The sequence below is a fragment of the Doryrhamphus excisus genome, chromosome 5, assembly GCF_030265055.1.
Source record: "Doryrhamphus excisus isolate RoL2022-K1 chromosome 5, RoL_Dexc_1.0, whole genome shotgun sequence".
Taxonomy (NCBI): domain Eukaryota; kingdom Metazoa; phylum Chordata; class Actinopteri; order Syngnathiformes; family Syngnathidae; genus Doryrhamphus; species Doryrhamphus excisus.
In genome coordinates this window covers 15,234,566-15,260,880 of record NC_080470.1, presented here as the reverse complement: position 1 = coordinate 15,260,880, position 26,315 = coordinate 15,234,566, and the positions used below count along the sequence as shown (strand labels likewise).

The window sequence follows — 26,315 nt, the reverse complement described above, 5'->3', positions numbered from 1 at the left end:
GCATGGGATACATGGCCCTGCTCCTGTTCAGTCAGTTCTAGGGCATGTGTGGGGACGAAAACTGGTTTTCACCCAGTTTTTGGTCTAGTTCGGCATGAGATACATGGCCCTGATCCTGTTCAGTCCGTTCTAGGGCATGTGTGGGGACGACACCTGGTTTTCACCCAGTTTTTGGTCTAGTTCAGCATGGGATACATGGCCCTGATCCTGTTTAGTCCGTTCTAGGGCATGTGTGGGGACGACACCTTGTTTTCACCGAGTTTTTGGTCTATGTCAGCATGGGATACATGGCCCTGATCCTGTTCAGTCCGTTCTAGGGCATGTGTGGGGACGACACCTGGATTTCACACAGTTTTTGGTCTAGTTCAGCATGGCATACATGGCCCTGATCCTGTTTGGCCCATTCTAGGACATGTGTGGGGACGACACCTGGTTTTCACCCAGTTTTTGGTCTATTTGAGAATGGGATACATGGCCCTGCTCCTGTTCAGTCAGTTCTAGGGCATGTGTGGGGACGACACCTGGTTTTCACACAGTTTTTCGTCTAGTTCAACATGGGATACATGGCCCTGATCCTGTTCAGTCAGTTCTAGGGAATGTGTGGGGACGACACCTGGTTTTCACACAGTTTTTGGTCTAGTTCAACATGGGATACATGGCCCTGATCCTGTTTAGTCCGTTCTAGGGCATGTGTGGGGACGACACCTGGTTTTCACACAGTGTTTGGTCTAGTTCAGCATGGCATACATGGCCCTGATGCTGTTCGGCCCATTCTAGGGCATGTGTGGGGACGACAACCTGGTTTTCACACAGTTTTTAGTCTAGTTCAGCATGGCATGCATGGCCCTGATCCTGTTCAGTCCGTTCTAGGGCATGTGTGGGGACGATACCTGGTTTTCACACAGTTTCTGGTCTAGTTCAACATGGGATACACGGCCCTGATCCTGTACAGTCAGTTCTAGGGCACATGTGGGGACGACACCTGGTTTTCACCCAGTTTCTGGTCTAGTTCAACATGGGATACATGGCCCTGATCCTGTTCAGTCAGTTCTAGGGCATGTGTGGGGACAACAATCTGTTTTTCACCTAGGTTTTGGTCTAGTTCAGCATGGGATACATGGCCCTGATCCTGTTCAGTCCATTCTAGGGAATGTGTGGGGACGACACCTGGATTTCACCCAGTTTTTGGTCTAGTTCAGCATGGGATACATGGCCCTGATCCTGTTCAGTCAGTTCTAGGGCATGTGTGGGGACGACACCTGGATTTCACCCAGTTTTTGGTCTAGTTCAGCATGGGATACATGGCCCTGATCCTGTTCAGTCCGTTCTAGGGAATGTGTGGGGACGACACCTGGTTTTCACCCAGTTTTTGGTCTAGTTGAGCATGGGATACTCTTCGTCATAGTTGTGCTTGGCTCACTTGTGTCAAATGGCACTTGACATGCTGCTGTCAGACGATTGGTCGTCAGATAATTCACTTCCTTGCATGTGTGGCACAGGAAGAAAAAGAGTGTGAATGACACTTGTTAAGGTAAAATGTTGCCTCATAGTAGTACTGTATGCTGTGGCCTTATCTTCCTTGTTTACTTCACTGATGAGTTACACGTGGTTTCTGCTATGATCTCATGCTAGCTACGTAGCTGATACTGTCATCCTCGTGATGCTTAAACATCCTCCATCGCAGTTCATGTGTGAAGCATGAACGAGTCATATAAAACTTGCACGTTTTTTACTGAGTCACTACACAGGGGTACTTGTCTCTGTAATTTCCTTCACTTTCCCTTTCCTGCTTCAGCTGCATCAAAGACGCCACGAAACAAACGTTTCACTCGCTCAGCTCGCACATTTCATGGACTCGAGGGTAGATGAAGACTCAAACATCACTCACTCATGAGTAAAAATAGTCCCATTTGACTGACTCAGGGTTTAAAGAAGACTCGAGTATCAGTGACTCACCGGTACTCAACAAAAGTTCAGGTTTCACTGACTTTCGGCTTGACAAAGACTTGAGTATCACTGACTCGTGGGTTTCACACACTCACGTGTACGCGACAAAGACGCGAGTTTCACTGACACACGTCTTGACAAAGACTCAAGTTTCACTGGTTTACGGCTTGACAAAAACTCAAATATCATTGACACACGGGTACTCGACAAAGACTCAAGTTTCACTGACTCACAGCTTGACAAAGAGTCAAGTATAACTGACCAACAGTACTTGGCTCATGGCTGGATGAAGACTGGAAGGTCACTGATTAATGGGTACTTGACAAGGACTCAAGTTTCACTGACTTGCGGCTTGACGGAAATTCAAATACTTGACAAAGACAGAAAGTTCACTGACATAGGGTTTGATGAAAACGCAAATACAGTAAACCTCGGATATATCGGACTCGGATATATCGGAAATTCGCTCACAACGGACAGATAAAAAAGAACCGATTTTTCTGTAATGCATTTCCAATAAAAATTCATTGCATATATCGGATTTTTTATAACGGATTTCGCCTATTTCGGACAAAATCTCCAGTCCTGTTCCAATTTCCCTCGCATATATCGGATGGCCGCATCGTGTCTTTCTCCTGGCTCCAGATTTAGGACAAATATAAAAGTGAGTGACGTCAATAATACTAGCACAGCAGTGAATGAGATCTTAACCTCACTATTGGAAATAACGTAGGCCTGACGGGCGTAACAGGGCCTAGCTTAATTAACAATTTGTTATGCTCAGAGTCCAATAAAGTTAAATTCTCATTACCTTACGTCTCTTTTCATTGCCCAGTCCAGGTACATTGGAAACATAGTCAAGGAAGTGCCTTTTTATAACGGATAAAATCCGATTTACGCATATACCGGATATAAATCCGATATATGCGTAAAACGGACATTTTCCGGTATACACATATAACGGATTTCACTTATATCGGACAAAACCAGTGGGAACAATTGAATCCGATATATCCGAGGTTTACTGTATCACAACTCATCTGTGTTCAACAAAAACTCGAGTTTCAATGACTCACATGTACTCGACAAAGACTGACGTTTCACTGAATATTGGCTTGACGAAGACACAAGTATCACTGACTCATGGGTACTTAACAAAGACTAGAGTTTCACTTACGCGTGGCTGGATGACAATCACTGGCTCACAGGTACTTGACAAAGAATTATACTGAATTACAGCTTGATGGAGACTGGATGATCACTGACTCATGGGTACTCAACAAAGACTCGGCTTTTACTGACTTACAGCTGGTAACAGGAATCCTGTTTGCCATCAGTACGTTCCAAATCATAATTGGTCTCACAGTGATGACAAGGCGTCAGGGTCCAAGAACATTTTCAAACCACTATGCCACCCACAATGAAGTAAAAGTAGGCTAACTGGGACGAATGAAGGAAAAAGTAACATCAGCCAACTGTGGTGATGTGTGTGATTGATTGTTTCTCTCCTTTACACACAAACACACACACACACACACAAACACACACACAGGAAGCCATGTATCTGAGTGCGGAGCTAAATACAGAAATAACACAGCTTTCTCCCGAAGCTAATAAAAAAGCCATGTGTTCTTCATGTGACACACGGGCACACATGCATTTGTGTGAATGCGGTGGCGGTGGCGTGTCACGGATGCATTTATGACATGTACATTTCCCCCATCTGGACGTACGTACATCGAGTGGACACTTTACAGCATGAGCTCAGGAATCTCAGGACATGAGAACAATCCAACATGGGGAAACAATTTTCTCTCGTTAGCGTCCAAAAATGCTCTCCAGACCTTTCCAGGTCTCATCCATGAGGTTTCGATTTAACACTTAGAGTCCTATAAAGGCTTGCAGCAATCTAGGCCAATCCAGGTCAGAGTTTGCCGGATTTAGACGAATGATGCAGCAATGAACTTTCACCTTGATCGTTCAGAACAGATTAGCCAGCCGCTCGTAGACGGTAACGTTAATGAATGCGATGCTGTAATGCGCACATGAAAGTTGGATTAAAGCAGGATAAATTTGTCTCAAGGTTGGGGTGAGAACAAGAATCCCGTCTGGAACTTCCCATCGTTGCTGTCAAGCTGTGTGATCGTAAAGCCGACTGGGGCGCTAACCCAAGTTGGGACTGTCTGCCAGAGGTGCTTATTGTTCCAACTCTGTACAGTAAATGACATCAGAACTGGGCTTCTAGGTCACAGCATAAGAAGATGTAGCAGGAGGGACCCAGCTGGCACGTGAAGCCTTGTGGGGGTTATTAATAATTCCCAACAAAACTCCCAAGAAAGCAGAACTGGGATGATAAGAAAGATGAAATATGAGTTGATTGAATGGAATCCATGATGAAGTCATCATCATTTATACAGACGTTGAATAAAATCCTTGTGTGTGTGTGTGTGTGTGTGTGTATTTGATTTCAAACCGGATGCGGTTTCTAGACTTTGTACAGCTGGTAATTTGGCCTCAGCCTAAATGTAATGTATCGCACCTGTTTAGTGTGTATGTGTGTGTATGTGTGTGTGTGTCACGTCTTGCAAAAACTCTGATTGCATCGTCTCGTTTCCGCTCACTCGTATAAATAAATGAGTGGAGTGTGTGCGTTTGCTTGTTTGCATGTGTGTGTTTAGCGTTTTTTTCTTACTCCGAGCGTAGCAGCATTTCTTATCGCAGCCATTAGCCTTCCACTTCCATTCTTCCCTGGCATGGAGCGCAACCTTGTGTACTCAAGTGAGAGTGGATAGATGAGAAAAGCCTTCAGCGGTGCACTGAACCCGAACAGGAAACACGGATCAACTTTAAACACTTATCCACCCTTTCATCTATTGTGCAAGGGAAAACATTTTTTTTTCAATCCATCTACTGTATGACAGTTATTTTGGTGTGTTTAGGGAGGGAAATGTGCCCTCACAATGGAATGGAGCTAAACAGGAACAACAATGGCAACACGACGGAGTCTGAGAAGGCTACATCAACATCTCCCACTCATAGAACATGTTCCATGCATCCATCCATTTTCCTCCGCTTATCCGGGTCCGGGTCGCGGGGGCAGCAGTCTTAGAAGGGAAGCCCAGACTTCCCGGTCCCCGGCGACCTCCTCCAGCTCCACCGGGAGGACACCAAGGCGTTCCCAGGCCAGCTGTGAGACATAGTCCACTTGGCCACTCCAAATTGTCCATAGGTATGAATGTGAGTGAATGGTTGTTTGTCTATATGTGCCCTGTGATTGGCTGGCGACCAGTCCAGGGTGTACCCCGCCTCTCGCCCGAAGACAGCTGGGATAGGCTCCAGCACCCCCCGCGACCCTCGTGAGGAAAAAGCGGTAGAAAATGAACGAATGAATGAACATTGTTATGGCCAAGAACTATGAAACTATCAAATGCTTAAAATGACCAAAATGGGATTGGGGATGATGGGCAAAATTCACTGACAGGTTTAATTTTTATCTATTTGTATCAAAGACAAATGACGTATTTATCCATTTAATAATCCATGTGTAAAGGCCTTTTAAATGTGCTCTTATTATTATACTTTGTTACTTAATAAAGGCACAATATACGGCAGTACTGCATAAATTTGTGTTTTTATTCACAGTGTGTCTCGTTTTAAAACACTTGATCGTGTTTCCAAACTGATTTATGAGGTTTCCTGTACTGGGGGCCCTCATTATGCGCGGGTGTCCAGTGCTATTACTATACAATTTATAATCTGGAAGTACATCACATCATTTAGTCCGTGGGAATGTTGTTTTTTCGCTCTACACACTATTTGCTACACTGGGGAGAAACTAGGACTTTGTAATGAATGGGAAAATGCAGAAAAAGCCAAGAGGGCTTACTTCCTTTTCTTTTTCTGTTCTATTAGCGAAAAACGTCATGTTCTTCACACATGAACAACTCTAGGGACGTGTTGGTTAGAATAAATGACAATAATTTGCAATCTATCCATTTCATTTCTACTATGTTACATAGTTGTTACATTGTATTTTTTTCAGAATAAATAGTTGCTTGTTATGTGGTAGGCGGTACTACAGTCTATTATTGGTCAGAACATATCAAAATACAAGTGATAGTGGTAGTATTCTTGCCACTAGGCGGCAGGGATGACACAAAGCATTGAGACGTTAGCTTACATGACCTGCATGAAGTCAGCCATAGCATATCCAACACGATAGATTGAAAAAAGTTTTCCTCCCAGTTTGTGTGGAAGTGGTAAGTTTGTGGCTATAATTGTAGATGAAATACAGTAAACCTCGGATATATCGGATTCAATTGTTCCCACTGGTTTTGTCCGATATAAGCGAAATCCGTTATATGCGTATACCGGAAAATGTCCGTTTTACGCATATATCGGATTTATATCCGGTATATGCGTAAATCGGATTTTATCCGTTATAAAAAGGCACTTCCTTGACTATGTTTCCAATGTACCTGGACGCGCAGGCAACGCTGCAAACGCTGCAAATGACGTCGTATAGCGGCCTGTTACGATTCGGCGAATCAGAGCGCCACGATGCGGCCATCCGATATATGCGAGGGAAATTTAATGGAAATGCATTGGAACGGGACTGGAGATTTTGTCCGAAATAGGCGAAATCCGTTATAAAAAATCCGATATATGCAATGAATTTTTATTGGAAATGCATTACAGAAAAATCGGTTCTTTTTTATCTGTCTGTTGTGAGCGAATTTCCGATATATCCGAGTCCGATATATCCGAGGTTTACTGTATATACGTTCAAGGCTAACTGGTTAGCTTAATTTTGTAAACCATGACTACCAGTCATAGGAGTGTTATTTATGTATTATTCATTCATTCATTCATTCATTTCTACCGCTTTTCCTCACGGGGGTCGCAGGAGCCTGGAGCCTATCCCAGCTGTCTTCGGGCGAGAGGCGGGGTACACCCTGGACTGGTCGCCAGCCAATCACAGGGCACATATAGACAAACAACCATTCACACTCGCATTCATACCTATGGACAATTTGGAGTGGCTAATTAACCTAGCATGTTTTTGGAATGTGGGAGGAAACCTGAGTACCCGGAGAAAACCCACGCATGCACGGGGAGAACATGCAAACTCCGCACGGAGATGGCCGAGGGTGGAATTGAACCCTGGTCTCCTAGCTGTGAGGTCTGCACGCTAACCACTAGACCGCCGTGCCGCCCTATTTATGTATTATTTATTAATAAATGTTAAAAACTGTATTTACACAGCTTTTCTATGCTCTTTGAAAATATTCCATTTATTAATGTCGAATCCTACATATGTTGCAAAAATTTACTTTTCACAGTTGGGTCGGGAACCAATTAACCGCTACAAACAAGGGCTGAATTAATATGCTATGCTATGGATATAAGTATCCGTTGGCAACACTGGTCCCTCCTGCTACATCTTCTTATACTGTGACATAGAAGCCCAGTTCTGATGTCATTAGTCCCATTACATTGTGTTGATGAAGGGCCAATGTATAGTGCCATATCTATTTTGTTATGTTTGGGTAAAGACTGACTGCATTAAAGATGTAACGTACTGACAAGTGCAGTATATCTTTAAGACTTGCAGATAGAAAAAAAACATAAATGCCATTTTATGGTTAGTTGTGTTGCTGTCATGCATTATGAAATACATCCTATGTCTACTGTAAATGGGGTCACTACTGTTTTTCTTTCAAAAAGAAAGTTGGTCCCCTCAAGAAGAAGTGGGTAAATCATCTTTCCTTGGCCTGTCCTCCTGCTGTGAAGGTCACAAGAAAGGTCGGCGTAAGACATTTAGAACAGCTCATCTGTCTTCTCTACGTTCCCTTTCAAGGAGCACGCAGGTTGTGTGGAAAAGACGTTTGCTTCCCATCTGCTGCACCCTCGTCTTTGTTTGTTGTGTTTCCTCCCAACTTGTGTTGCCACTTCATCATCTCTACCTTTTGTGTTCTCCACGCACCCTTTTCTTCTTCCATGAAACAGCAGGGTTGTGTTTTCTTGGAAAATACAACATTTAGGGGGTTGAGTGTGTCACAGGGAACCTTAGAGACATCTGGCAAAAAATAACGCCCCCCCCCCCCGAATCCCCCCAACCCCAATTCCCCTACAAGCCCACAGGACGGCATAGACTTTCTTTGTGGCGTGGTCGCGAACATTTCCTGATGTAAGGAAGGGAAGAAAAGAGAAGAGGGGATGGGTGGATGGATGGAGAACAAATAAAAATGGACTCCCCAGCTGTGTCCACAAAACCCAGAAGAAGGCAAACACCCTGCGTCCGTATTGGAGGAGAACACTGTAAAATCTTTGCTTGTGTGTTTTTCTTGCCAAAGGTCCCTCGGAATGAGATTTTATTGCTCGCTGCTACCACTCGAGTTGATATTGCAGCCACAATATTAGGTACACCTGTACAGTCCAACACATGTAGGGTTGGGTATCGTTTATATTGTATTTTTTTTACAGACTTTTGTGACATGCAAGCTGGAAATAACACCGCTACAGTCACTTTTATGTTCATAACATACCTCATACATAACTCATAGCAAAACAGGAAGGTGGTGTCCATGTTGATCTCACTGCCACATCCTGCCTTTGACAACAGTCACGTCTTCAATGAAGGTAAAAGTAAGCTTAAATGTTCATTAGTCCCTTGCATTCAACATTTATGTGTATTAGAATTGTTTTCTGCATGTAAAACTACAATTGTAAAATAATTTTAAAAAGAAAAAAAAATGTTATAATATTTTTTATGGGGAAAAATTATTTGGTTAGGGTATGTTTTGGTTAGAGTACGACCTTGTGGTATGGATTAATGACGCCAATCAAGTTTTCATTGTACGGTCAATAATACAGTCCCAGTTTTCATGCTTTGCCCAAATTTTCCCTCTCTTTTTTCTGCACTGTCTTGGTTAACATACTTTACTTTATTCTCGCAATATTATAACTTTTGTCTTGTGAATTTATGACTTCATTCTCACAAATGTATTGTTTATTCTTTATTCTATTTTTTTCCAATGAGGCCTTCATATGTACTCCATCAATACACCTGGGCCTTCCAATAGAAAAGTTACAATTTTTCTCCATCAAATCACTATCAACCACTTCTCATGCTTCGTGCATTGTACTGCACTGTCTCGGTTAACATACAACATCGCGATTTAATAAAGACAGAAAGAAACACTATTGAACTGGAGAAAGAACTCATGCAGTGAAGGAAGCTAACAAGCGAAATACTCAACGAGTGTCATGTATCCTCGCTTAGTTGACTTAATGCAAAACAGCGGCCCTAGAATTTTGGCACACAAATGAACATCGCACGCTCAACTGTGTCAAAGAGCTGCAAGAGCGTGCAACAAAGTGACCACACAGAAGCATAATCCAAACTTCAGTGATCAATTACCAGTAAATAGCAAATGGGGGGAAATGATTTGGTTAGAGTATGTTTTGGTGAGAGTCTGACCTTCTGGAATGGATTAATGACGCTAACCAAGGTTCCACCTCTACTTGTTTTGCATACCGTGTTTTTTGTGTGTGGACCATAAACTACATGCTAATAATGTAAATTAGAGTCCTGTGGTGTCCTGCCCCACCTGACCTTCACACTTTTTATCATAATGCATGACTTTTTTCTCATAAATGTAAAGGTTTATTCTTGTATTATTCTGACTTTTTATTATAAATTTATACTTATAAATTAAATTTTTTTCATAAATGTACAATTTTATTCTTGCAAATTTCCGACTTTTTTTTCTTGTAAATTGCCGACTTTATTCTCATAGCATTACAACTTTTTTCCCCTAAATTTATGACTTTATTTCTTATAGATGTACAGGTTTATTCTTGTATTATTCTGACTCTTTATTATAAATTTATACTTATAAATGTATTTTTTTTTCATAAATGTACAACTTTATTCTTGCAAATTTCCGACTTTTTTTTCTTGTAAATTCCCGACTTTATTCTCATAGCATTTCAACTTTTTTCCCCTAAATGTATGACTTTATTTCTAATAAATGTACAGGTTTATTCTTGTATTATTCTGACTTTTTATTATAAATTTATACTTATAAATGTATTTTTTTTCATTATTCTGACTTTTTATTATAAATTTATACTTATAAATGTATTTTTTTTCATAAATGTACAACTTTATTCTTGCAAATTTCTGACTTTTTTTCTTGTGAATTTCCGACTTTATTCTCATAGCATTACAACTTTTTTCCCCTAAATGTATGACTTTATTTCTTATAAATGTACAGGTTTATTCTTGTATTATTCCACCTATTTTTAATCATAACACTTTTTTCTCATACATTTTCTGACTTTTTTTCTGACTTTTAAAATTTTCCGACACTCATAAAATTCAGACTTTTTTTTTCTCCACATGCCAAAGCCAAAAGTCACATAATCTCCCCTTTTTTATAGCTGGCTCTGTTACATAAAGTTTATGCATGTATAATAATAATATAATATGTCATATTAATATGTAACATATGTACCATATGTAATATATTAGTTTTTTCACATAAATGTATGACTTTTTTCCTTCATGTTATGACATCATTTCATGTTATGACATTTCATGTTATGACATTTCATGTTATGACGTTTCATGTTATGACGGTTTATGTTATGATGTTTCATGTTATGACGATTTATGTTATGACGTCTCATGTTATGACATTTCATGTTATGACATTTCATGTTATGACGTTTCATGTATGACATTTCATGCAATGATGGTTTATGTTATGACGTTTCATGTTATGACGGTTCATGTTATGACATTTCATGTTATGACGTCTCATGTTATGACGTTTCATGTTATGACGTTTCATGTTATGACGTTTCATGTTATGATGTTTCATGGCTCTGTTACATAAAGTTTATGCATGTATAATAATAATATAATATGTAATATTAATATGTAACATATGTACCATATGTAATATATTTGTTTTTTCACATAAATGTGTGACTTTTTTCCTTGTAAATGTATTACTTTTTTCTTTTAGATTTACTGTTTTATTTACGACTTCATCCTGCAAACATGTAACTTTATTCTCGTAATATTATAACTTTTTTCTTGTAAATTTATGACTTCATTCTCACAAATGTATTGTTTATTGTTTATTCCATTTTTTTTTTCTTTCAATGAGGCCGTCATATGTACTCCATCAATACACCTGGGCCTTCCAATAGAAAAGTTACAATTTGTCTCCATGAAATCACTATCAGCCACCACTTCTCATGCTTCGTGCATCGTACAGTCGCCTCCGCCATCACACTCACATGCTTCCACTCAAAGCTCGGTGCACACACACACACCCTCTATCTGTCTGTCTGCCTGTCTGTCTGCATGAAGTCATCTGCCTCAGCAGGCACTGAAGTCAGCATTAATAGAATAAATCTGCTGATAAGAACACAACACATGACCACAGTTAAAGCTTGGAACGATAATAAACCACAAATAAGGCAGACTTGCACTTTGTTCTGTGTCTTATCTGAAGGTCTGGTGTCCCTCTCAGATAGATTGATGTTTGCCTGGGTGTTGTCAAAAGAATTTGTAGGCTGTAATTAATATAAAATGGACATATCTGAGGGGTTGTCCATTCATTTTAGGACAATAATAAGCCCTATGCCTGCAGACATAATATTTCTTACATTGCTGATGATATGTTCTGTATGTGGGTCAAGTAGCTTGTAGTGGAATTTGGTGTGTGTAGAATTGCAAGAGTCTTAATAGAAGCACAGATTTTCATTCTCATTTCTCACAAAATCATACTGATTTGAATAGCAGCACCAGGTGAATGATCTTACCTCTCTCACACTGAGGGCCTGTAAAGCCGTAGACACAAGCGCATCTGTTGGGGCCGATGCATCGCCCGCCGTTCTGGCAGCCATTCTCGCACACAGCTGAAGAAAACCCAAAAACAATGACTTCACCATGCCTCAAATGATGAAGGAGAAAATGTACTTGATAGGCAGGGTCTGCATTTTAGCACCATAATTGATAATATGAAATGATTACATTATGACGGCCACATAATTGGATTAGATTGGTCATTACATCATAATGGTCATAGTCAGACTCAGAGTACCGTAATACTGTATAATCATACACACACACACACTCAGGTGCTGTGTGTGCTTGTGTTTGCACTCACGTTGTCCACAGTGGTTGCCCGTGTAGCCTTTGGGGCAGGAACAGGAGTCCTCAGCACAACTGCCTCCATTCATGCATCTAACATTACATGACTGAACTGTGGGGGAAAAGAAGAAAAATAACAATAAGACAACAACTAGGATGATTTTATACAACTTATTACTCCTTTTCAGGAAGATGTATTCAAAATCCAAAGAAATGAAGGGTGGCATATCTCTTCCGTTAGAGGGTTTATTGTACTTTTGTATGGTAGTTAGTCCAATTTGACTCTACAGACAGCCTTGTGTTATGACGTTTCGTGGTACAGGTCACTCCCATAAATGAGTAATACTGGACAAAAAGAGAAAGTGAAATGAGACATGGTTAACTGCTCAACATGGAGAAAACGCTGAGCAACCATGGGTCCAAACCACTCCACGTTTCATGTTATGACGTTTCATGTTATGATGTTTCATGTTATGACGTTTCATGTTATGATGTTTCATGTTATGACATTTCATGTTATGACGTTTCATGTTATGATGGTTTATGTTATGACGGTTTATGTTATGACGTTTCATGTTATGACGTTTCATGTTATGACGTTTCATGTTATGTCGTTTCATGTTATGACGGTTCATGTTATAACATTTCATGTTATGAAGTTTCATGTTATGACGTTTCATGTTATGACATTTCATGTTATGACGTCTCATGTTATGACATTTCATGTTATCACGTTTAATGTTATGACATTTCATGTCATGACGGTTTATGTTATGATGTTTCATGTTATGACGTTTCATGTTATGACATTTCATGTTATGATGGTTTATGTTCTGAAGTTTCATGTTATGACGGTTCATGTTATAACATTTCATGTTATGACATTTCATGTTATCACGTTTAATGTTATGACATTTCGTGTTATGACGGTTTATGTTATGACGGTTTATGTTATAACATTTCATGTTATGACATTTCATGTTATGGTGTTTCATGTTATGACGTTTCATGTTATGGCGTTTCATGTTATGACGTTTCATGTTATGACGTTTCATGTTATGACGTTTCATGTTATGACGTTTCATGTTATGACGTCTCATGTCATCACGTTTAATGTTATGACATTTCATGTCATGATGGTTTGTTATGATGTTTCATGTTATGACATTTCATGTTATGATGTTTCATGTTATGACGTTTCATGTTATGACGTTTCATGTTATGACGTTTCATGTTATGACGTTTCATGTTATGATGTTTCATGTTATGACGTTTCATGTTACGATGTTTCATGTTACGGTGTTTCATTTCTTGTTGCAGACTTTCATGTTACAATGCACGCCTATAAATTATTAAAACTGTTTGTTTGAGAACTGGTTGTGGAAGAATACATCGTCATTTCATGTTACGGCATTTCATGTTAAAACACATGCACTCCCATAAATGATTAAAACTGTCCAAAAAGAAAGAAAGAACTAGTCATGAAAGAATACGTAGGCGGACCAATACACGTCACATTTAAGTTCACTTCTTTCCCTTCGCAAGTGTGAGTGTGCTTTTCGCTTTTTTTCATAATGTCGCCGAACTGTGTGGCAGACTCTTCTTTCTTTCTCAAAGCAAATGAAAGTGAAAAGTGACAAAAGACACCGCACATGTTACAGTGTTCCATGTTATGACATTTCATGTTACAACACACTCCCACATGTATGTTGCATCTTACACTAAATTGGACTTACAGCACCGTTATAGAAACGGGATGACTTCCTGCCCCTCAATAAAAGCAGTTCCAAAATGAACGTTAATGATGTACAACACAACACGAGTGTTTCCACAGCAACTCTTGCTTAGTCGACACGACATGAATTCTATCAAGCAGACCAGAAGTCAGCCATAAGTTGAACCTGCTGGATGCTGCCGTCAGCCAGGAATTTGCACGGAGAGGGAGGAGGCCCTGATATAACGGGAGGTAAAAAAAAAAAAGAAGAAAAATCGCCGACAAGAGATATGATTATGATTCTGATGTGAAGCAGGACTCTGCTGACAAGACCACCGTAAAGATTCATACGTACACAAATCCTCAGTGGCTGTTGGGAACCAGGCCAAAAAACACGAGCTTGTATCAATATAGACTCCAAAAATATGTAAATACAGTAAACCTCGGATATATCGGATTCAATTGTTCCCACTGGTTTTGTCCGATATAAGCGAAATCCGTTATATGCGTATACCGGAAAATGTCCGTTTTACGCATATATCGGATTTATATCCGGTATATGCGTAAATCGGATTTTATCCGTTATAAAAAGGCACTTCCTTGACTATGTTTCCAATGTACCTGGACGCGCAGGCAACGCTGCAAACGCTGCAAATGACATCGTATAGCGGCCTGTCACGATTCGGCGAATCGGAGCGCCACGATGCGGCCATCCGATATATGCGAGGGAAATTTCATGGAAATGCATTGGAACGGGACTGGAGATTTTGTCCGAAATAGGCCAAATCCGTTATAAAAAATCCGATATATGCAATGCATTTTTATTGGAAATGCATTACAGAAAAATCGGTTCTTTTTTATCTGTCCGTTGTGAGCGAATTTCCGATATATATCCGAGTCCGATATATCCGAGGTTTACTGTACTAGCCATGGAATGAACTGGGATGTTTTCATTTTCCTGGAATTGTGTATGGCTCATTTGCAAAAGCTGCAACCACAGGAGATGACCGTGGGTGAATGGTGCATTCAAATGCATGCATGTGCTGCAGTTGGAGTGGTCTCTTGGCGGTGGTGAGGCTACGGTATGAGCGGGTTTACGTTACGGACAACCAACATCTGGATCTTCCCTGAGACCTCAAAGCTCCCTTCACTCAGAAGACTAAAACGGTCGCTGAAATGAGGGTGAGGGTTCTTTGACTTTGTGGAGATACTTTAGCATTCAATGTATTTCAAAGACATGAATAGCATTCTATACTATCCTCGTTTCTTTTGCCTTTCATGTGGGCTTCAGGGGATGCCCGTGCATTGTCCTTTAGTCCGCGTATGTTTGCCTTCCTTTCTTCCTATGCATTCCTGCGTTCAACTTTCAGCCTTTGAAAATCCTAATCGCAAGTTCAACATTCATTTCCTCTCTCTCGCTCCCCATACATCCTATTTCTTCTCCCCACCATCTGTTTATGTCTCTTTCGTTAGCATTTCTGGCATGCGGCGGGGCGGAGGGGGAATGGGTGAGCATCAAACCAGATCCTCCAGGCTTGCCACCCACTGGTTTGACTCCACCGGAGCCAGAGACTCGAAATAACTGCACACGTTTCAGTGTCATGGGCAAAAGGTGTAATTCACTGTCAAAAAAGACCTCCTTAATTCTTCCAGACGTATTCCATTGACGCTCCTTGGCCAAAGCTACTTTTCGCCTGGCTTGCGTCTCAATGCCGACAAGGCGATAAATTGGAGCAAATAGTTTTGTGTGCAATTGTCTTTTAGCAACTCATCCCAAGAGAAATTGGTCAGTTTTTCCTCTCAAGGTTGGAAAACCAGCCCGGATTGAGGCGTCCATGTCCAAGTTCTAACAACCCAGAACGCACGCAGACCTCAGCTTGGCGTTCAGTGGGACAGGTAATGGATTCAGTATATTCTCTCACTAAAAGAGACCAAACATGACACTGGAGGTGGCGCCTGAGAGACCCGGAGCGTGTGCGATGTTTTCTTTGTCACAGGAGCTGAATGGGAGGGGGGCGGGCGAGCAAACAAGCACATTTGGAGACAGGACCAGATGATCTCACTGCCTAACTTCGCCTCCTTGCACCTCCTCCCCGTGCCGTTGCATCCTCTGCGGGCTGGGAAAGTAGAGCCGCTAGACGAGTCACCCCGATGACCCGTGCCTGGAAAGCTGCACGTGCACAGCAAAGGGGGGGTGTCTGGTGCTGGTGCTGGTGCCTGCGTGTTCAGGCGTTTGCTCTGCCGCGCAACAATGCGCCTCTGTCTTGAGCCATAGCGTTGTCGCTCAGCTGCTCACATCTGGGTGCTTTTTACGAGGGGCTGCGGAACACAGGAAGTCCCGGAGCGTGTTTGTGTTGAGTCTGCTCGCATTGGTGTGTTTGTGTGTGATGGAAAACCAAGGAGCTTTATTGCTGTGTTGTGTACTGATTAGCACGGCCCGCAGAGGCTGATGACAAGTCAGCCTAAACTTCAGCAAGAATAGAAACCATAACCACATGCCAAGCCCAATGTTGTCCAAATGTATTGATTTCCATTCCTGTGACAATGTCCGGTTTTACTCGAAGTCGGAACTAATACCTAAACGAACACCTAAGTCACTCATAGTGTGTGCAGAACGCACATAAAACGCATATAAAATATGTTTTTCTTCTACCCTGGAAGGGGCATTGCAAGGGTGGGAGAGATGGGCTTATTCGAAAATTGTCATTTCATAAAAGATCCGCTCAAAATGCTATTTTCATCCCTAAACATGAAGCTGGGGATGATTTCTCCAATATCTCAACATTTCATCATCACGGTGTGACACAAAACGCCATGACACACAACACCATGACACAAAACTCCATGACACATCACGGTGTGACACAAAACGCCATGACAAACAACACCATGACACACAACACCATGACACACAACACCATGACACAAAACTCCATGACACATCACGGTGTGACACAAAACGCTATGACACACAACACCATGACACATCACGGTGTGACACAAAACGCCATGACAAACAACACCATGACACACAACACCATAACACACAACGCCATGACACAAAACTCCATGACACATCACGGTGTGACACAAAACGCCATGACACACGACACCATGACACAAAACACCATGACACATCACAATGTGACAGAAAACATCATGACACACAACACCATGACACACAACACCATGACAAAATACCATGACACATCACGGTGTGACACAAAACGCCATGACACACAACACCATAACACAAAATACCATGACACATCACGGTGTGACACAAAATGCCATGACACACAACACCATGACACACAACACCATGACAAAATACCATGACACATCACGGTGTGACACAAAACTCCATGACACACAACACCATAACACACAACACCATGACACAAAATACCATGACACATCACGGTGTGACACAAAACGCTATGACACACAACACCATGACACATCACGGTGTGACACAAAACGCCATGACAAACAACACCATGACACACAACACCATAACACACAACGCCATGACACAAAACTCCATGACACATCACGGTGTGACACAAAACGCCATGACACACAACACCATGACACAAAACACCATGACACATCACAATGTGACCAAAAACATCATGACACACAACACCATGACACACAACACCATGACAAAATACCATGACACATCACGGTGTGACACAAAACGCCATGACACACAACACCATAACACAAAATACCATGACACATCACGGTGTGACACAAAATGCCATGACACACAACACCATGACACACAACACCATGACAAAATACCATGACACATCACGGTGTGACACAAAACGCCATGACACACAACACCATGACACAAAACACCATGACACATCACGGTGTGACACACAACACCATGACACACAACACCATAAGACACAACACCATGACACATCACGGTGTGACACAAAACTCCATGACACACAACACCATAACACACAACACCATGACACAAAATACCATGACACATCACGGTGTGACAAAAAACGCCATGACACACAACACCATGACACATCACGGTGTGACACAAAACGCCATGACACACAACACCATAAGACACAACACCATGACACATCACGGTGTGACACAAAACACCATGACACACAACACCATGACACACAACACCATGACACACAACACCATAACACACAACACCATGACACAAAATACCATGACACATCACGGTGTGACACAAAACGCCATGACACACAACACCATAACACACAACACCATGACACAAAATACCATGACACATCACGGTGTGACAAAAAACGCCATGACACACAACACCATGACACATCACGGTGTGACACAAAACGCCATGACACAAAACGATGTGACACGAAACGCCATGACACAAAACGATGTGACACGAAACGCTGTGACACATCACGGTGTGATACAAAACGCCATGACACACAACACCATGACACACAACACCATGACAGATCACGCCATGACACACAACACCATGACACAAAACACCATGACACATCACGGTGTGACACAAAACGCCATGACACACAACACCATGACACAAAACACCATGACGATGTGCGACACATCACGGTGTGACGCAAACCACCATGACACAAAACGATGTGACAGGAAACGCCATGACACAAAAAGGTGTGACACAAAACGCCATGACACATCACGGTGTGACACAAAACGCCATGACACACAACACCATGACACAAAACACCATTACACATCACAATGTGTGACACATCACGGTGTGACGCAAACCACCATGACACAAAACGACGTGACACGAAACACCATGACACATCATGGTGTGACACAAAACGGTGTGACACATCACAGTGTGACACAAAACGCCATGACACAAAACGGTGTGACACATCACGGTGTGACACAAAATGTTGTGACACGAAACGCCATGACACAAATTGGCGTGACACATCACGGGGTGACACAAAATGATGCAACATGAAACGCCATGACACAAAATGTGCCTTTAACGACTTCTCTTTTTCTGCAGTATTAATCATTTATGGGAGTGCATTATTAGAGAAACATCGTGACACAAAACGCCATGACAAAAATTCTGTGACCCAAAACGCTATGACCAAAAAAATTCATGTAACGACTTCTCTTTTTCTACAGTATTAATAACATCATAATACAAACATCATGACACAAAACGTCATCACAACGTAGCACAAAACAGCGTGACACATAAGGGTGTGAGACAGAACGCCGCGACACGAAATGCCATGACACAAAACCTAGTACATATGCAAGTAGTTCTTTTTTTACTTTTCCCACAGTATTATTAATTTATGGAGGGGCGAGGGGGTGTCATAACACAAAAACATGACAATAAAAGTCGTCACGGTGTGGTACAAAACATGGTGGCACAAAACACAAGGAACGCCAGGATGTTTCAACACATTGATTCACTTGAAAACACTGCCTGTAAACAGTCCCTAAAGTGCTCATTTTTTTAGTTTATTTTCCTTATATATCTCTATCAGAAAACTTCACAGGAGGTGCAGCAAATTGAGAAAAATGAAGAAAAACATACATTGTATTTCACACCAGCTGAACTAAATTGTGTTATGTTACAAGGCAAAAATATGTGAGTTCCTATTTACAGTTAATAGAAAACCACAGAGAAAATGTGAGTTTTAAAGGACGTATAGTGGAGGCCACACTGAACATTTCATTATCTGTAAGGAACATTACCTTTAATGCAACAACCTAGCTTGTCATTAAAAAAAAGTTGTTCTTTCCCAGAATCCGCCGGGCCCCCTCGTCAAGAACCCATGGAAGCGTGTCAGCCTGAGGCAGCTGTTTCTCAGCATTCGGCCAAGAATGTCAGCGCTAACCATTTCTTAATTATGGTTATGAGGCGACGGGGCTATAAAGATGACCCTGGACGTTGTTCGGCACAGCTGCTAGACCCGCCACTCTGTCAGGGTGACTTATTGCAGCCTTCTTGCCCGCGAGCTGACATCTATCTGCAGGTCACCACCACGCCGACTCATGCGGCCAAAGAAAACACTGCCTTTTTTTGCCCAACATCACAAAATGGGCTGTTTTTTCTTTTAACCTCCATAGGCCAGCTTGTGTGATGTTATCTGAGAATCGGCGAGCCAGAAGGTGTTTATACCATGAAGATAAGGGAAATAGGTGCACTCAAACTGGAATTAATCACCCTTTAAAGCATGCGGCCCGCGGGCCAAATGTGGCCCGCAGGACACTAGTTTGAGGCCCCCGCCTTGATATGAAAGTTTAATGTTAGTGCGGCCCGCGCAAGTTTGATATGGATGCTGTATGGCAGGGGTCGGGAACCTTTTTGGCTAAGAGAGCCATGAAGGCCAGATATTTTAAAATGTGTATCTGTGAGAGCCATTTACATTTTGAATGCAATAAAATGTGTGCATTTTTATGTAAGACCAACAGTTTTAGATATAATGGGCTCTAATTATGTAGACCAGGCACACTACCCCACGCCAATGGGGTGTGGCCAGCATACTTTCGTGAGCAGCGCAGTGTCTAATAATAAATCAAATACTTGCTGCCATTAATGTAACTTCTGCTGCTGCATAGTTTTGAACCGTATTCAGTACACGTATTTCATTCTTTTGGCCATCTTCACCAGAAGGCTTGGTTCTGCAGCTCTAGCTATTTGACTAAAGGAGGAAAGTTTACATTTACATCTTAATGACCGAGGTAGACTACAGCATTACCCAGTAATAATCAAGTTTTGGTGTTTGACCTGGAAAATATCACCAGGAAAGATAGATATGGTTGGCCGTATTGCAGCAGAATATAGATGGACGAATTAAAATGCATAAGAAAGTTGTTGATTTTGAATATTATTTTTAACAGTCATTTCTGTGATGGTTTACTTTAAAATGTTTACACATTTCTTACCACATTTTTATTGTGGTAAGAAATGCTTGAGAGCCAGATAGTGTCATCAAAAGAGCCCTACCTGGCTCCCGAGCCATAGGTTCCCTACCTCTGCTGTATGGTATCATGTACCCAGAAAAAATTATTACGTTTGATTAATGTTCAGGTCAAAGGTTAAATAACTGTTAATAGTTATCCTCCCTATCTGTGTGGAAGTGGTAAGTTTTTGGCTATTTAAGTTTAAAGGAAATAACTTGAAGGCTACCGTTTAGGTCGCTAGCTCTCCAGTTTGCGAGTTAGCATGTGTCTCAAGACACTGCAGTTGCGCAATATGTTGTAAATAAAAAGAGTATAAATGTGACTATAGTCGTGTTTTGTCATGTCTACAGGGCTCTAATAATGCTTTGTTCATTTTAATCTGAAAAAAATCATTTGTCTACCCATCAACTATATGTGGTTTCTTAAGTTTTTATTATTTGCCGTTTTATTATTATTATTATATTTATTTTTTTATTACAGATTGATTGATTTTCTTTATTCTTGATTTGTTTATTTATTTTTCATCTTATTTTGTGTAGAAAAATAAAAAGTAAGATATTTGAGAACAGTGGAATGTTTTATCAGAGCTTTTCTTGTAGAAAATTGGAACCAAAGCAAAGTTTTTAAATTTTTTTTGTTTTTAATAAATGTGTTTTTTTTTTGGAAAACCTGATGCAGCCCAGTCTCACCCAGACCCTAGCTCCAGTGGCCCCCAAGTAAATTGAGTTTGAGACCCCTGCTTTAAACGGTGGTCTGAATATGTCAACAGCTACTAATGACACCATGTTTCCCATTCAGTAATTTCGTCTTTTTGGCCCCTGCTTATAAACACATGATAATGGGACTGTCCGTGTAGACAGGTTAGGCAAAGACCATTCCTCTGGATGTGAACCACTGGACTGCCAATGGCAACTCATCCAAAATCAGAGGTAGGCAGTCCACCCTCAGCATGTGTCGTATACACGCAGGATACACACAGCATTCGCGCTCCATAAGAGAATAGTTTAGAGAAAAGTTTTTTCACCGCCGTTTTGACATGTTTCATTCGGGAGAAGGCGGGTTACTGTTTGTGCTTAGATTCCTCCAAGATTGAGCGGTCAGCTGGGGAAAAACTTCATACAGTAAACCTCGGATATATCAGACTCGGATATATCGGAAATTCGCTCACAACGGACAGATGAAAAAGAATTTTTCTGTAATGCATTTCCAATAAAAATTCATTGCATATATCGGATTTTTTATAACGGATTTCGCCTATTTCAGACAAAATCTCCAGTCCCGTTCCAATGCATTTCCATGAAATTTCCCTCGCATATATCGGATGGCCGCATCGTGGCGCTCCGATTCGCCGAATCGTGACAGGCCGCTATACGACGTCATTTGCAGCGTTTGCAGCGTTGCCTGCGCGTCCAGGTACATTGGAAACATAGTCAAGGAAGTGCCTTTTTATAACGGATAAAATCCGATTTACGCATATACCGGATATAAATCCGATACATGCGTAAAATGGACATTTTCCGGTATACGCATATAACGGATTTCGCTTATATCGGACAAAACCAGTGGGAACAATTGAATTCGATATATCCGAGGTTTACTGTACTACGTATGAACATTCCTTCTCCTCACAATAATATGTTTCATTCACATTATGCCACTTTGTGTGAGATTTCGTGTTTAACAGTAAATTCCCTTTCTGGCCAATTTTGCGATTCCGTTAACATGGAAATCATAGGGCCCTACTAAGATAAGAACACATGTAATGGGACGCACCTATTCCACCTATAAATATGTCCAAAAAGCGCCAAACAAGGATTCATTTACATAATGCGACATGCATATTAGCCAAGCTACAGCAACATTGTTGTTATTGTTATTAACGTTGTTTCGCCAAAGAACTACACTATTTTCCCACAAGTATTTGCTCCCCTATCCAAATGATGAGAATCAGGAATCCTACTGACCTGGCCTGGCAACAGGAGTATAAAACCAAGCACCTAGGCATGCAGACTGTTTCTACAAACATTTGTGAAAGAATGGGCCGCTCTGAGGAGCTAAGTCAATTCCAGTGTGGAACTGGAACTGTCATCGGATGCCACCTGTGCAAATAATCCAGTCGAGAAATTTCCTGGCTCCTAAATATTCCACAGTCAACCGTCAGCTTTAATATAAGAAATGGAAGAGTTGGTTGGCCATGTAAACTGATGGAGTTGGGTCAGAGGATGCTGAGGTGCATAGTGCAAAGAGGTCGCCGACTTCCTGCACAGTCCGTTGGTACAGAGCTCCAAACTTCACGTGGCCTTCAGGTTAGCCCAAGTACAGTACAAGGAGAGCTTCATGGAATGGGTTTCCATGGCCGAGCAGCAGCATCCAAGCCATACATCACCAAGGCGATGCAGTGGTGTAAAGCACGTCGCCACTGGACTATCGAGCAGTGGAGACGCCTTCTCTGGAGTGATGAATCCCGCCTTCCCATCTGGCAATCTGATGGACGAGTCAGGGTTTGGAGGTTTTCCAGGAGAACGGTACATTTGGGACTGCATTGTGCCAAGTGTGAAATTTGGTGGAGGAGGAATTATGGTGTGGGGTTGTTCTTCAGGAATTGGGCTTGGCCCCTTAGTTCCAATGAAAGGAACTTTGAATGCTCCAGGATACCAAAACATTTTGGACAATTCCATGCTCCCAACCTTGTGGGAACAGTTCGGAGCAGCCTTTTCCTCTTCCAACATGACTATGCACCAGTCCACAAAGCAAGATCCATAAAGACATGGATGACAGAGTCTGGTGTGGATGAACTTGACTGGCCTGAAACCCATAGAACACCTTTGGGATGAATTGGAGCGGAGACTTAGAGCCAGGCCTTCTCCACCAACATCAGTGTGTGACCTCACCAATGTGCTTTTGGAAGAATGGTCCAAAATTCCTATAAACACTCCTCAACCTTGTGGACAGCCTTCTATGAAGAGTTAAAGCCTTAATAGCTGCAAAAGGTGGACCCACATCCTATTGAACCCTTTGGGTTAGGAATGGGATGGCACCTAAGTTCATATGTGAGTCACGGCAGGTGACCAAATACTTTTGGTCATATAGTGTATGTTACTGGCGTAGTGACACCTCACCACTCCGGCTAGCAACTAGCATCACCACACTCACAATGCCTCAGGCTACTAGCGAAAGATAATTCGGTTTTGGACGCTAGGTGTAGCGTTCCGTTCTATGTTGCTCTGTGAAATCAGTGCACCCAGGAAGTTCCTCTATGCTTAAAACAAGCAAAATACTGTATTACTTGTTATTGGGAATGTGCCTGGTACTACATGCTCATAGCATGGATATAAAGCCATGAATACTATAATACTAAGATGGAAAAACATGCCGTTTTTCAACAAAAAATTTACTCCAAAATTGGAATATACAGTAAACCTCGGATATATCGGACTCGGATATATCGGAAATTCGCTCACAACGGACAGATAAAAAAGAACCGATTTTTCTGTAATGCATTTCCAATAAAAATTCATTGCATATATCGGATTTTTTATAACGGATTTGGCCTATTTCGGACAAAATCTCCAGTCCCGTTCCAATGCATTTCCATAAAATTTCCCTCGCATATATCGGATGGCCGCATCGTGGCGCTCCGATTCGCCGAATCGTGACAGGCCGCTATGCGGCGTCATTTGCAGCGTTTGCAGCGTTGCCTGCGCGTCCAGGTACATTGGAAACATAGTCAAGGAAGTGCCTTTTTATAACGGATAAAATCCGATTTACGCATATACCGGATATAAATCCGATATATGCGTAAAACGGACATTTTCCGGTATATGCATATAACGGATTTCGCTTATATCGGACAAAACCAGTGGGAACAATTGAATCCGATATATCCGAGGTTTACTGTATATAGGCTGCACGGTGGTCGAGTGGTTAGCGTGCAGACCTCACAGCTAGGAAACCTGAGTTCAATCCCACTGGTGGTGTTTGCATGTTCTTCCCGTGCATGCGTGGGTTTTCTTCGGGTACTCCGCTTTCCTCCCCCATTCCAAAAACATGCTAGGTTAATTAGCGACTCCAAATTGTCCATAGGTATGAATGTGAGTGTGAATGGTTGTTTGTCTATATGTGCCCTGTGATTGGCTGGCCACCAGTCCAGGGTGTACCCCACCTCTCGCCCAAAGACAGCTGGGATAGGCTCCAGCACCCCCCAAGGTAAGCGGTACAAAATGAATGAATGAAGGAATGAATGTATACATGGGTGTCGACCCACCAGTTGAGGATCACTGGACTAGACTAGCTCTTCTAAACAGAAGGGTGCGAATGGTTGCGCCTATGGCAACCAAAAGTACCGTGAGTACAACCTGAGCCTGATGTGTCCATATACTTTTGTCATACATACATTACATAAAGTGTAACATGAAAGCATCACAACAATTTGGCTCAAATCGGAGCTACAGTGAAGAAAATAAGTATTTGAACACCCTGCTATTTTGCTATTTCTCCCACTTAGAAATCATGGAGGGGTCTGAAATTTTCATCGTAGGTGCATGTCCACTGTGAGAGAGATAAACTAAAAAGAAAAATCCAGAAATCACAATGCATGATTTTTTAACAATTTATTTGTGTGATACAGCTGCAAATAAGTATTTGAACACCTGAGAAAATGAATGTTAATATTTGGTACAGTAGCCTTTGTTTGCTATTACAGAGGTCAAACGTTTCCTGTAGTTTTTCACCAGGTTTGCACACACTGCAGGAGGGATCTTGGCCCACTCCTCCACACAGATCTTCTCTAGATCAGTCAGGTTTCTGGGCTGTCGCTGAGAAACACGGAGTTTGAGCTCCCTCCAAAGATTTTCGATTGGGTTCAGGTCTGGAGACTGGCTGGGCCATGCTAGAACCTTGATATGCTTCTTACGGAGCCACTCCTTGGTTTTCCTGGCTGTGTGCTTCGGGTCGTTGTCGTGTTGGAAGACCCAGCCACGACCCATCTTCAATGCTCTGACAGAGGGAAGGAGGTTGTTCCCCAAAATCTCACAATACACGGCCCCAGTCATCCTCTCTTTAATGCAGTGCACTCGTCCTGTCCCATGTGCAGAAAAACACCCCCAAAGCATGATGCTACCACCCCCATGCTTCACAGTAGGGATGGTGTTCTTCGGATTGTACTCTTCATTCTTCTTCCTCCAAACACGCTTATTGGAATTATGACCAAAAAGTTCTATTTTGGTCTCATCTGACCATAAAACTTTCTCCCATGACTCCTCTGTATCATCCAAATGGTCATATGCAAACTTAAGACGGGCCTTGACATGTGCTGGTTTAAGCAGGGGAACCTTTCGTGCCATGCATGATTTCACATCATGACGTCTTAGTGTATTACCTACAGTAACCTTGGAAACGGTGGTCCCAGCTCTTTTCAGGTCATTGACCAAGTCCTGTCGTGTAGTTCTGGGCTGATTCCTCACCTTTCTTAGAATCATTGAGACCCCACGAGGTGATATCTTGCATGGGGCT

General features: G+C 41.9%; 1 protein-coding gene across 9 annotated transcripts in view; it reads right to left on the bottom strand.

Annotated features, from left to right (window-relative positions):
• fbn2b (fibrillin 2b) overlaps positions 1 to 26,315 on the bottom strand; it is a 145,385-nt gene that overhangs the window by 80,634 nt on the left and 38,436 nt on the right. For all 9 annotated transcript variants that reach the window (XM_058073248.1, XM_058073249.1, XM_058073252.1 and 6 more), the window contains 2 exons: positions 12,138 to 12,233; positions 11,791 to 11,886 (listed from right to left, as the gene is read on the bottom strand). In XM_058073248.1, coding sequence (XP_057929231.1) covers positions 11,791 to 11,886; positions 12,138 to 12,233 — 192 coding nt within the window. The remainder of the gene's footprint in view (positions 1 to 11,790; positions 11,887 to 12,137; positions 12,234 to 26,315) is intronic.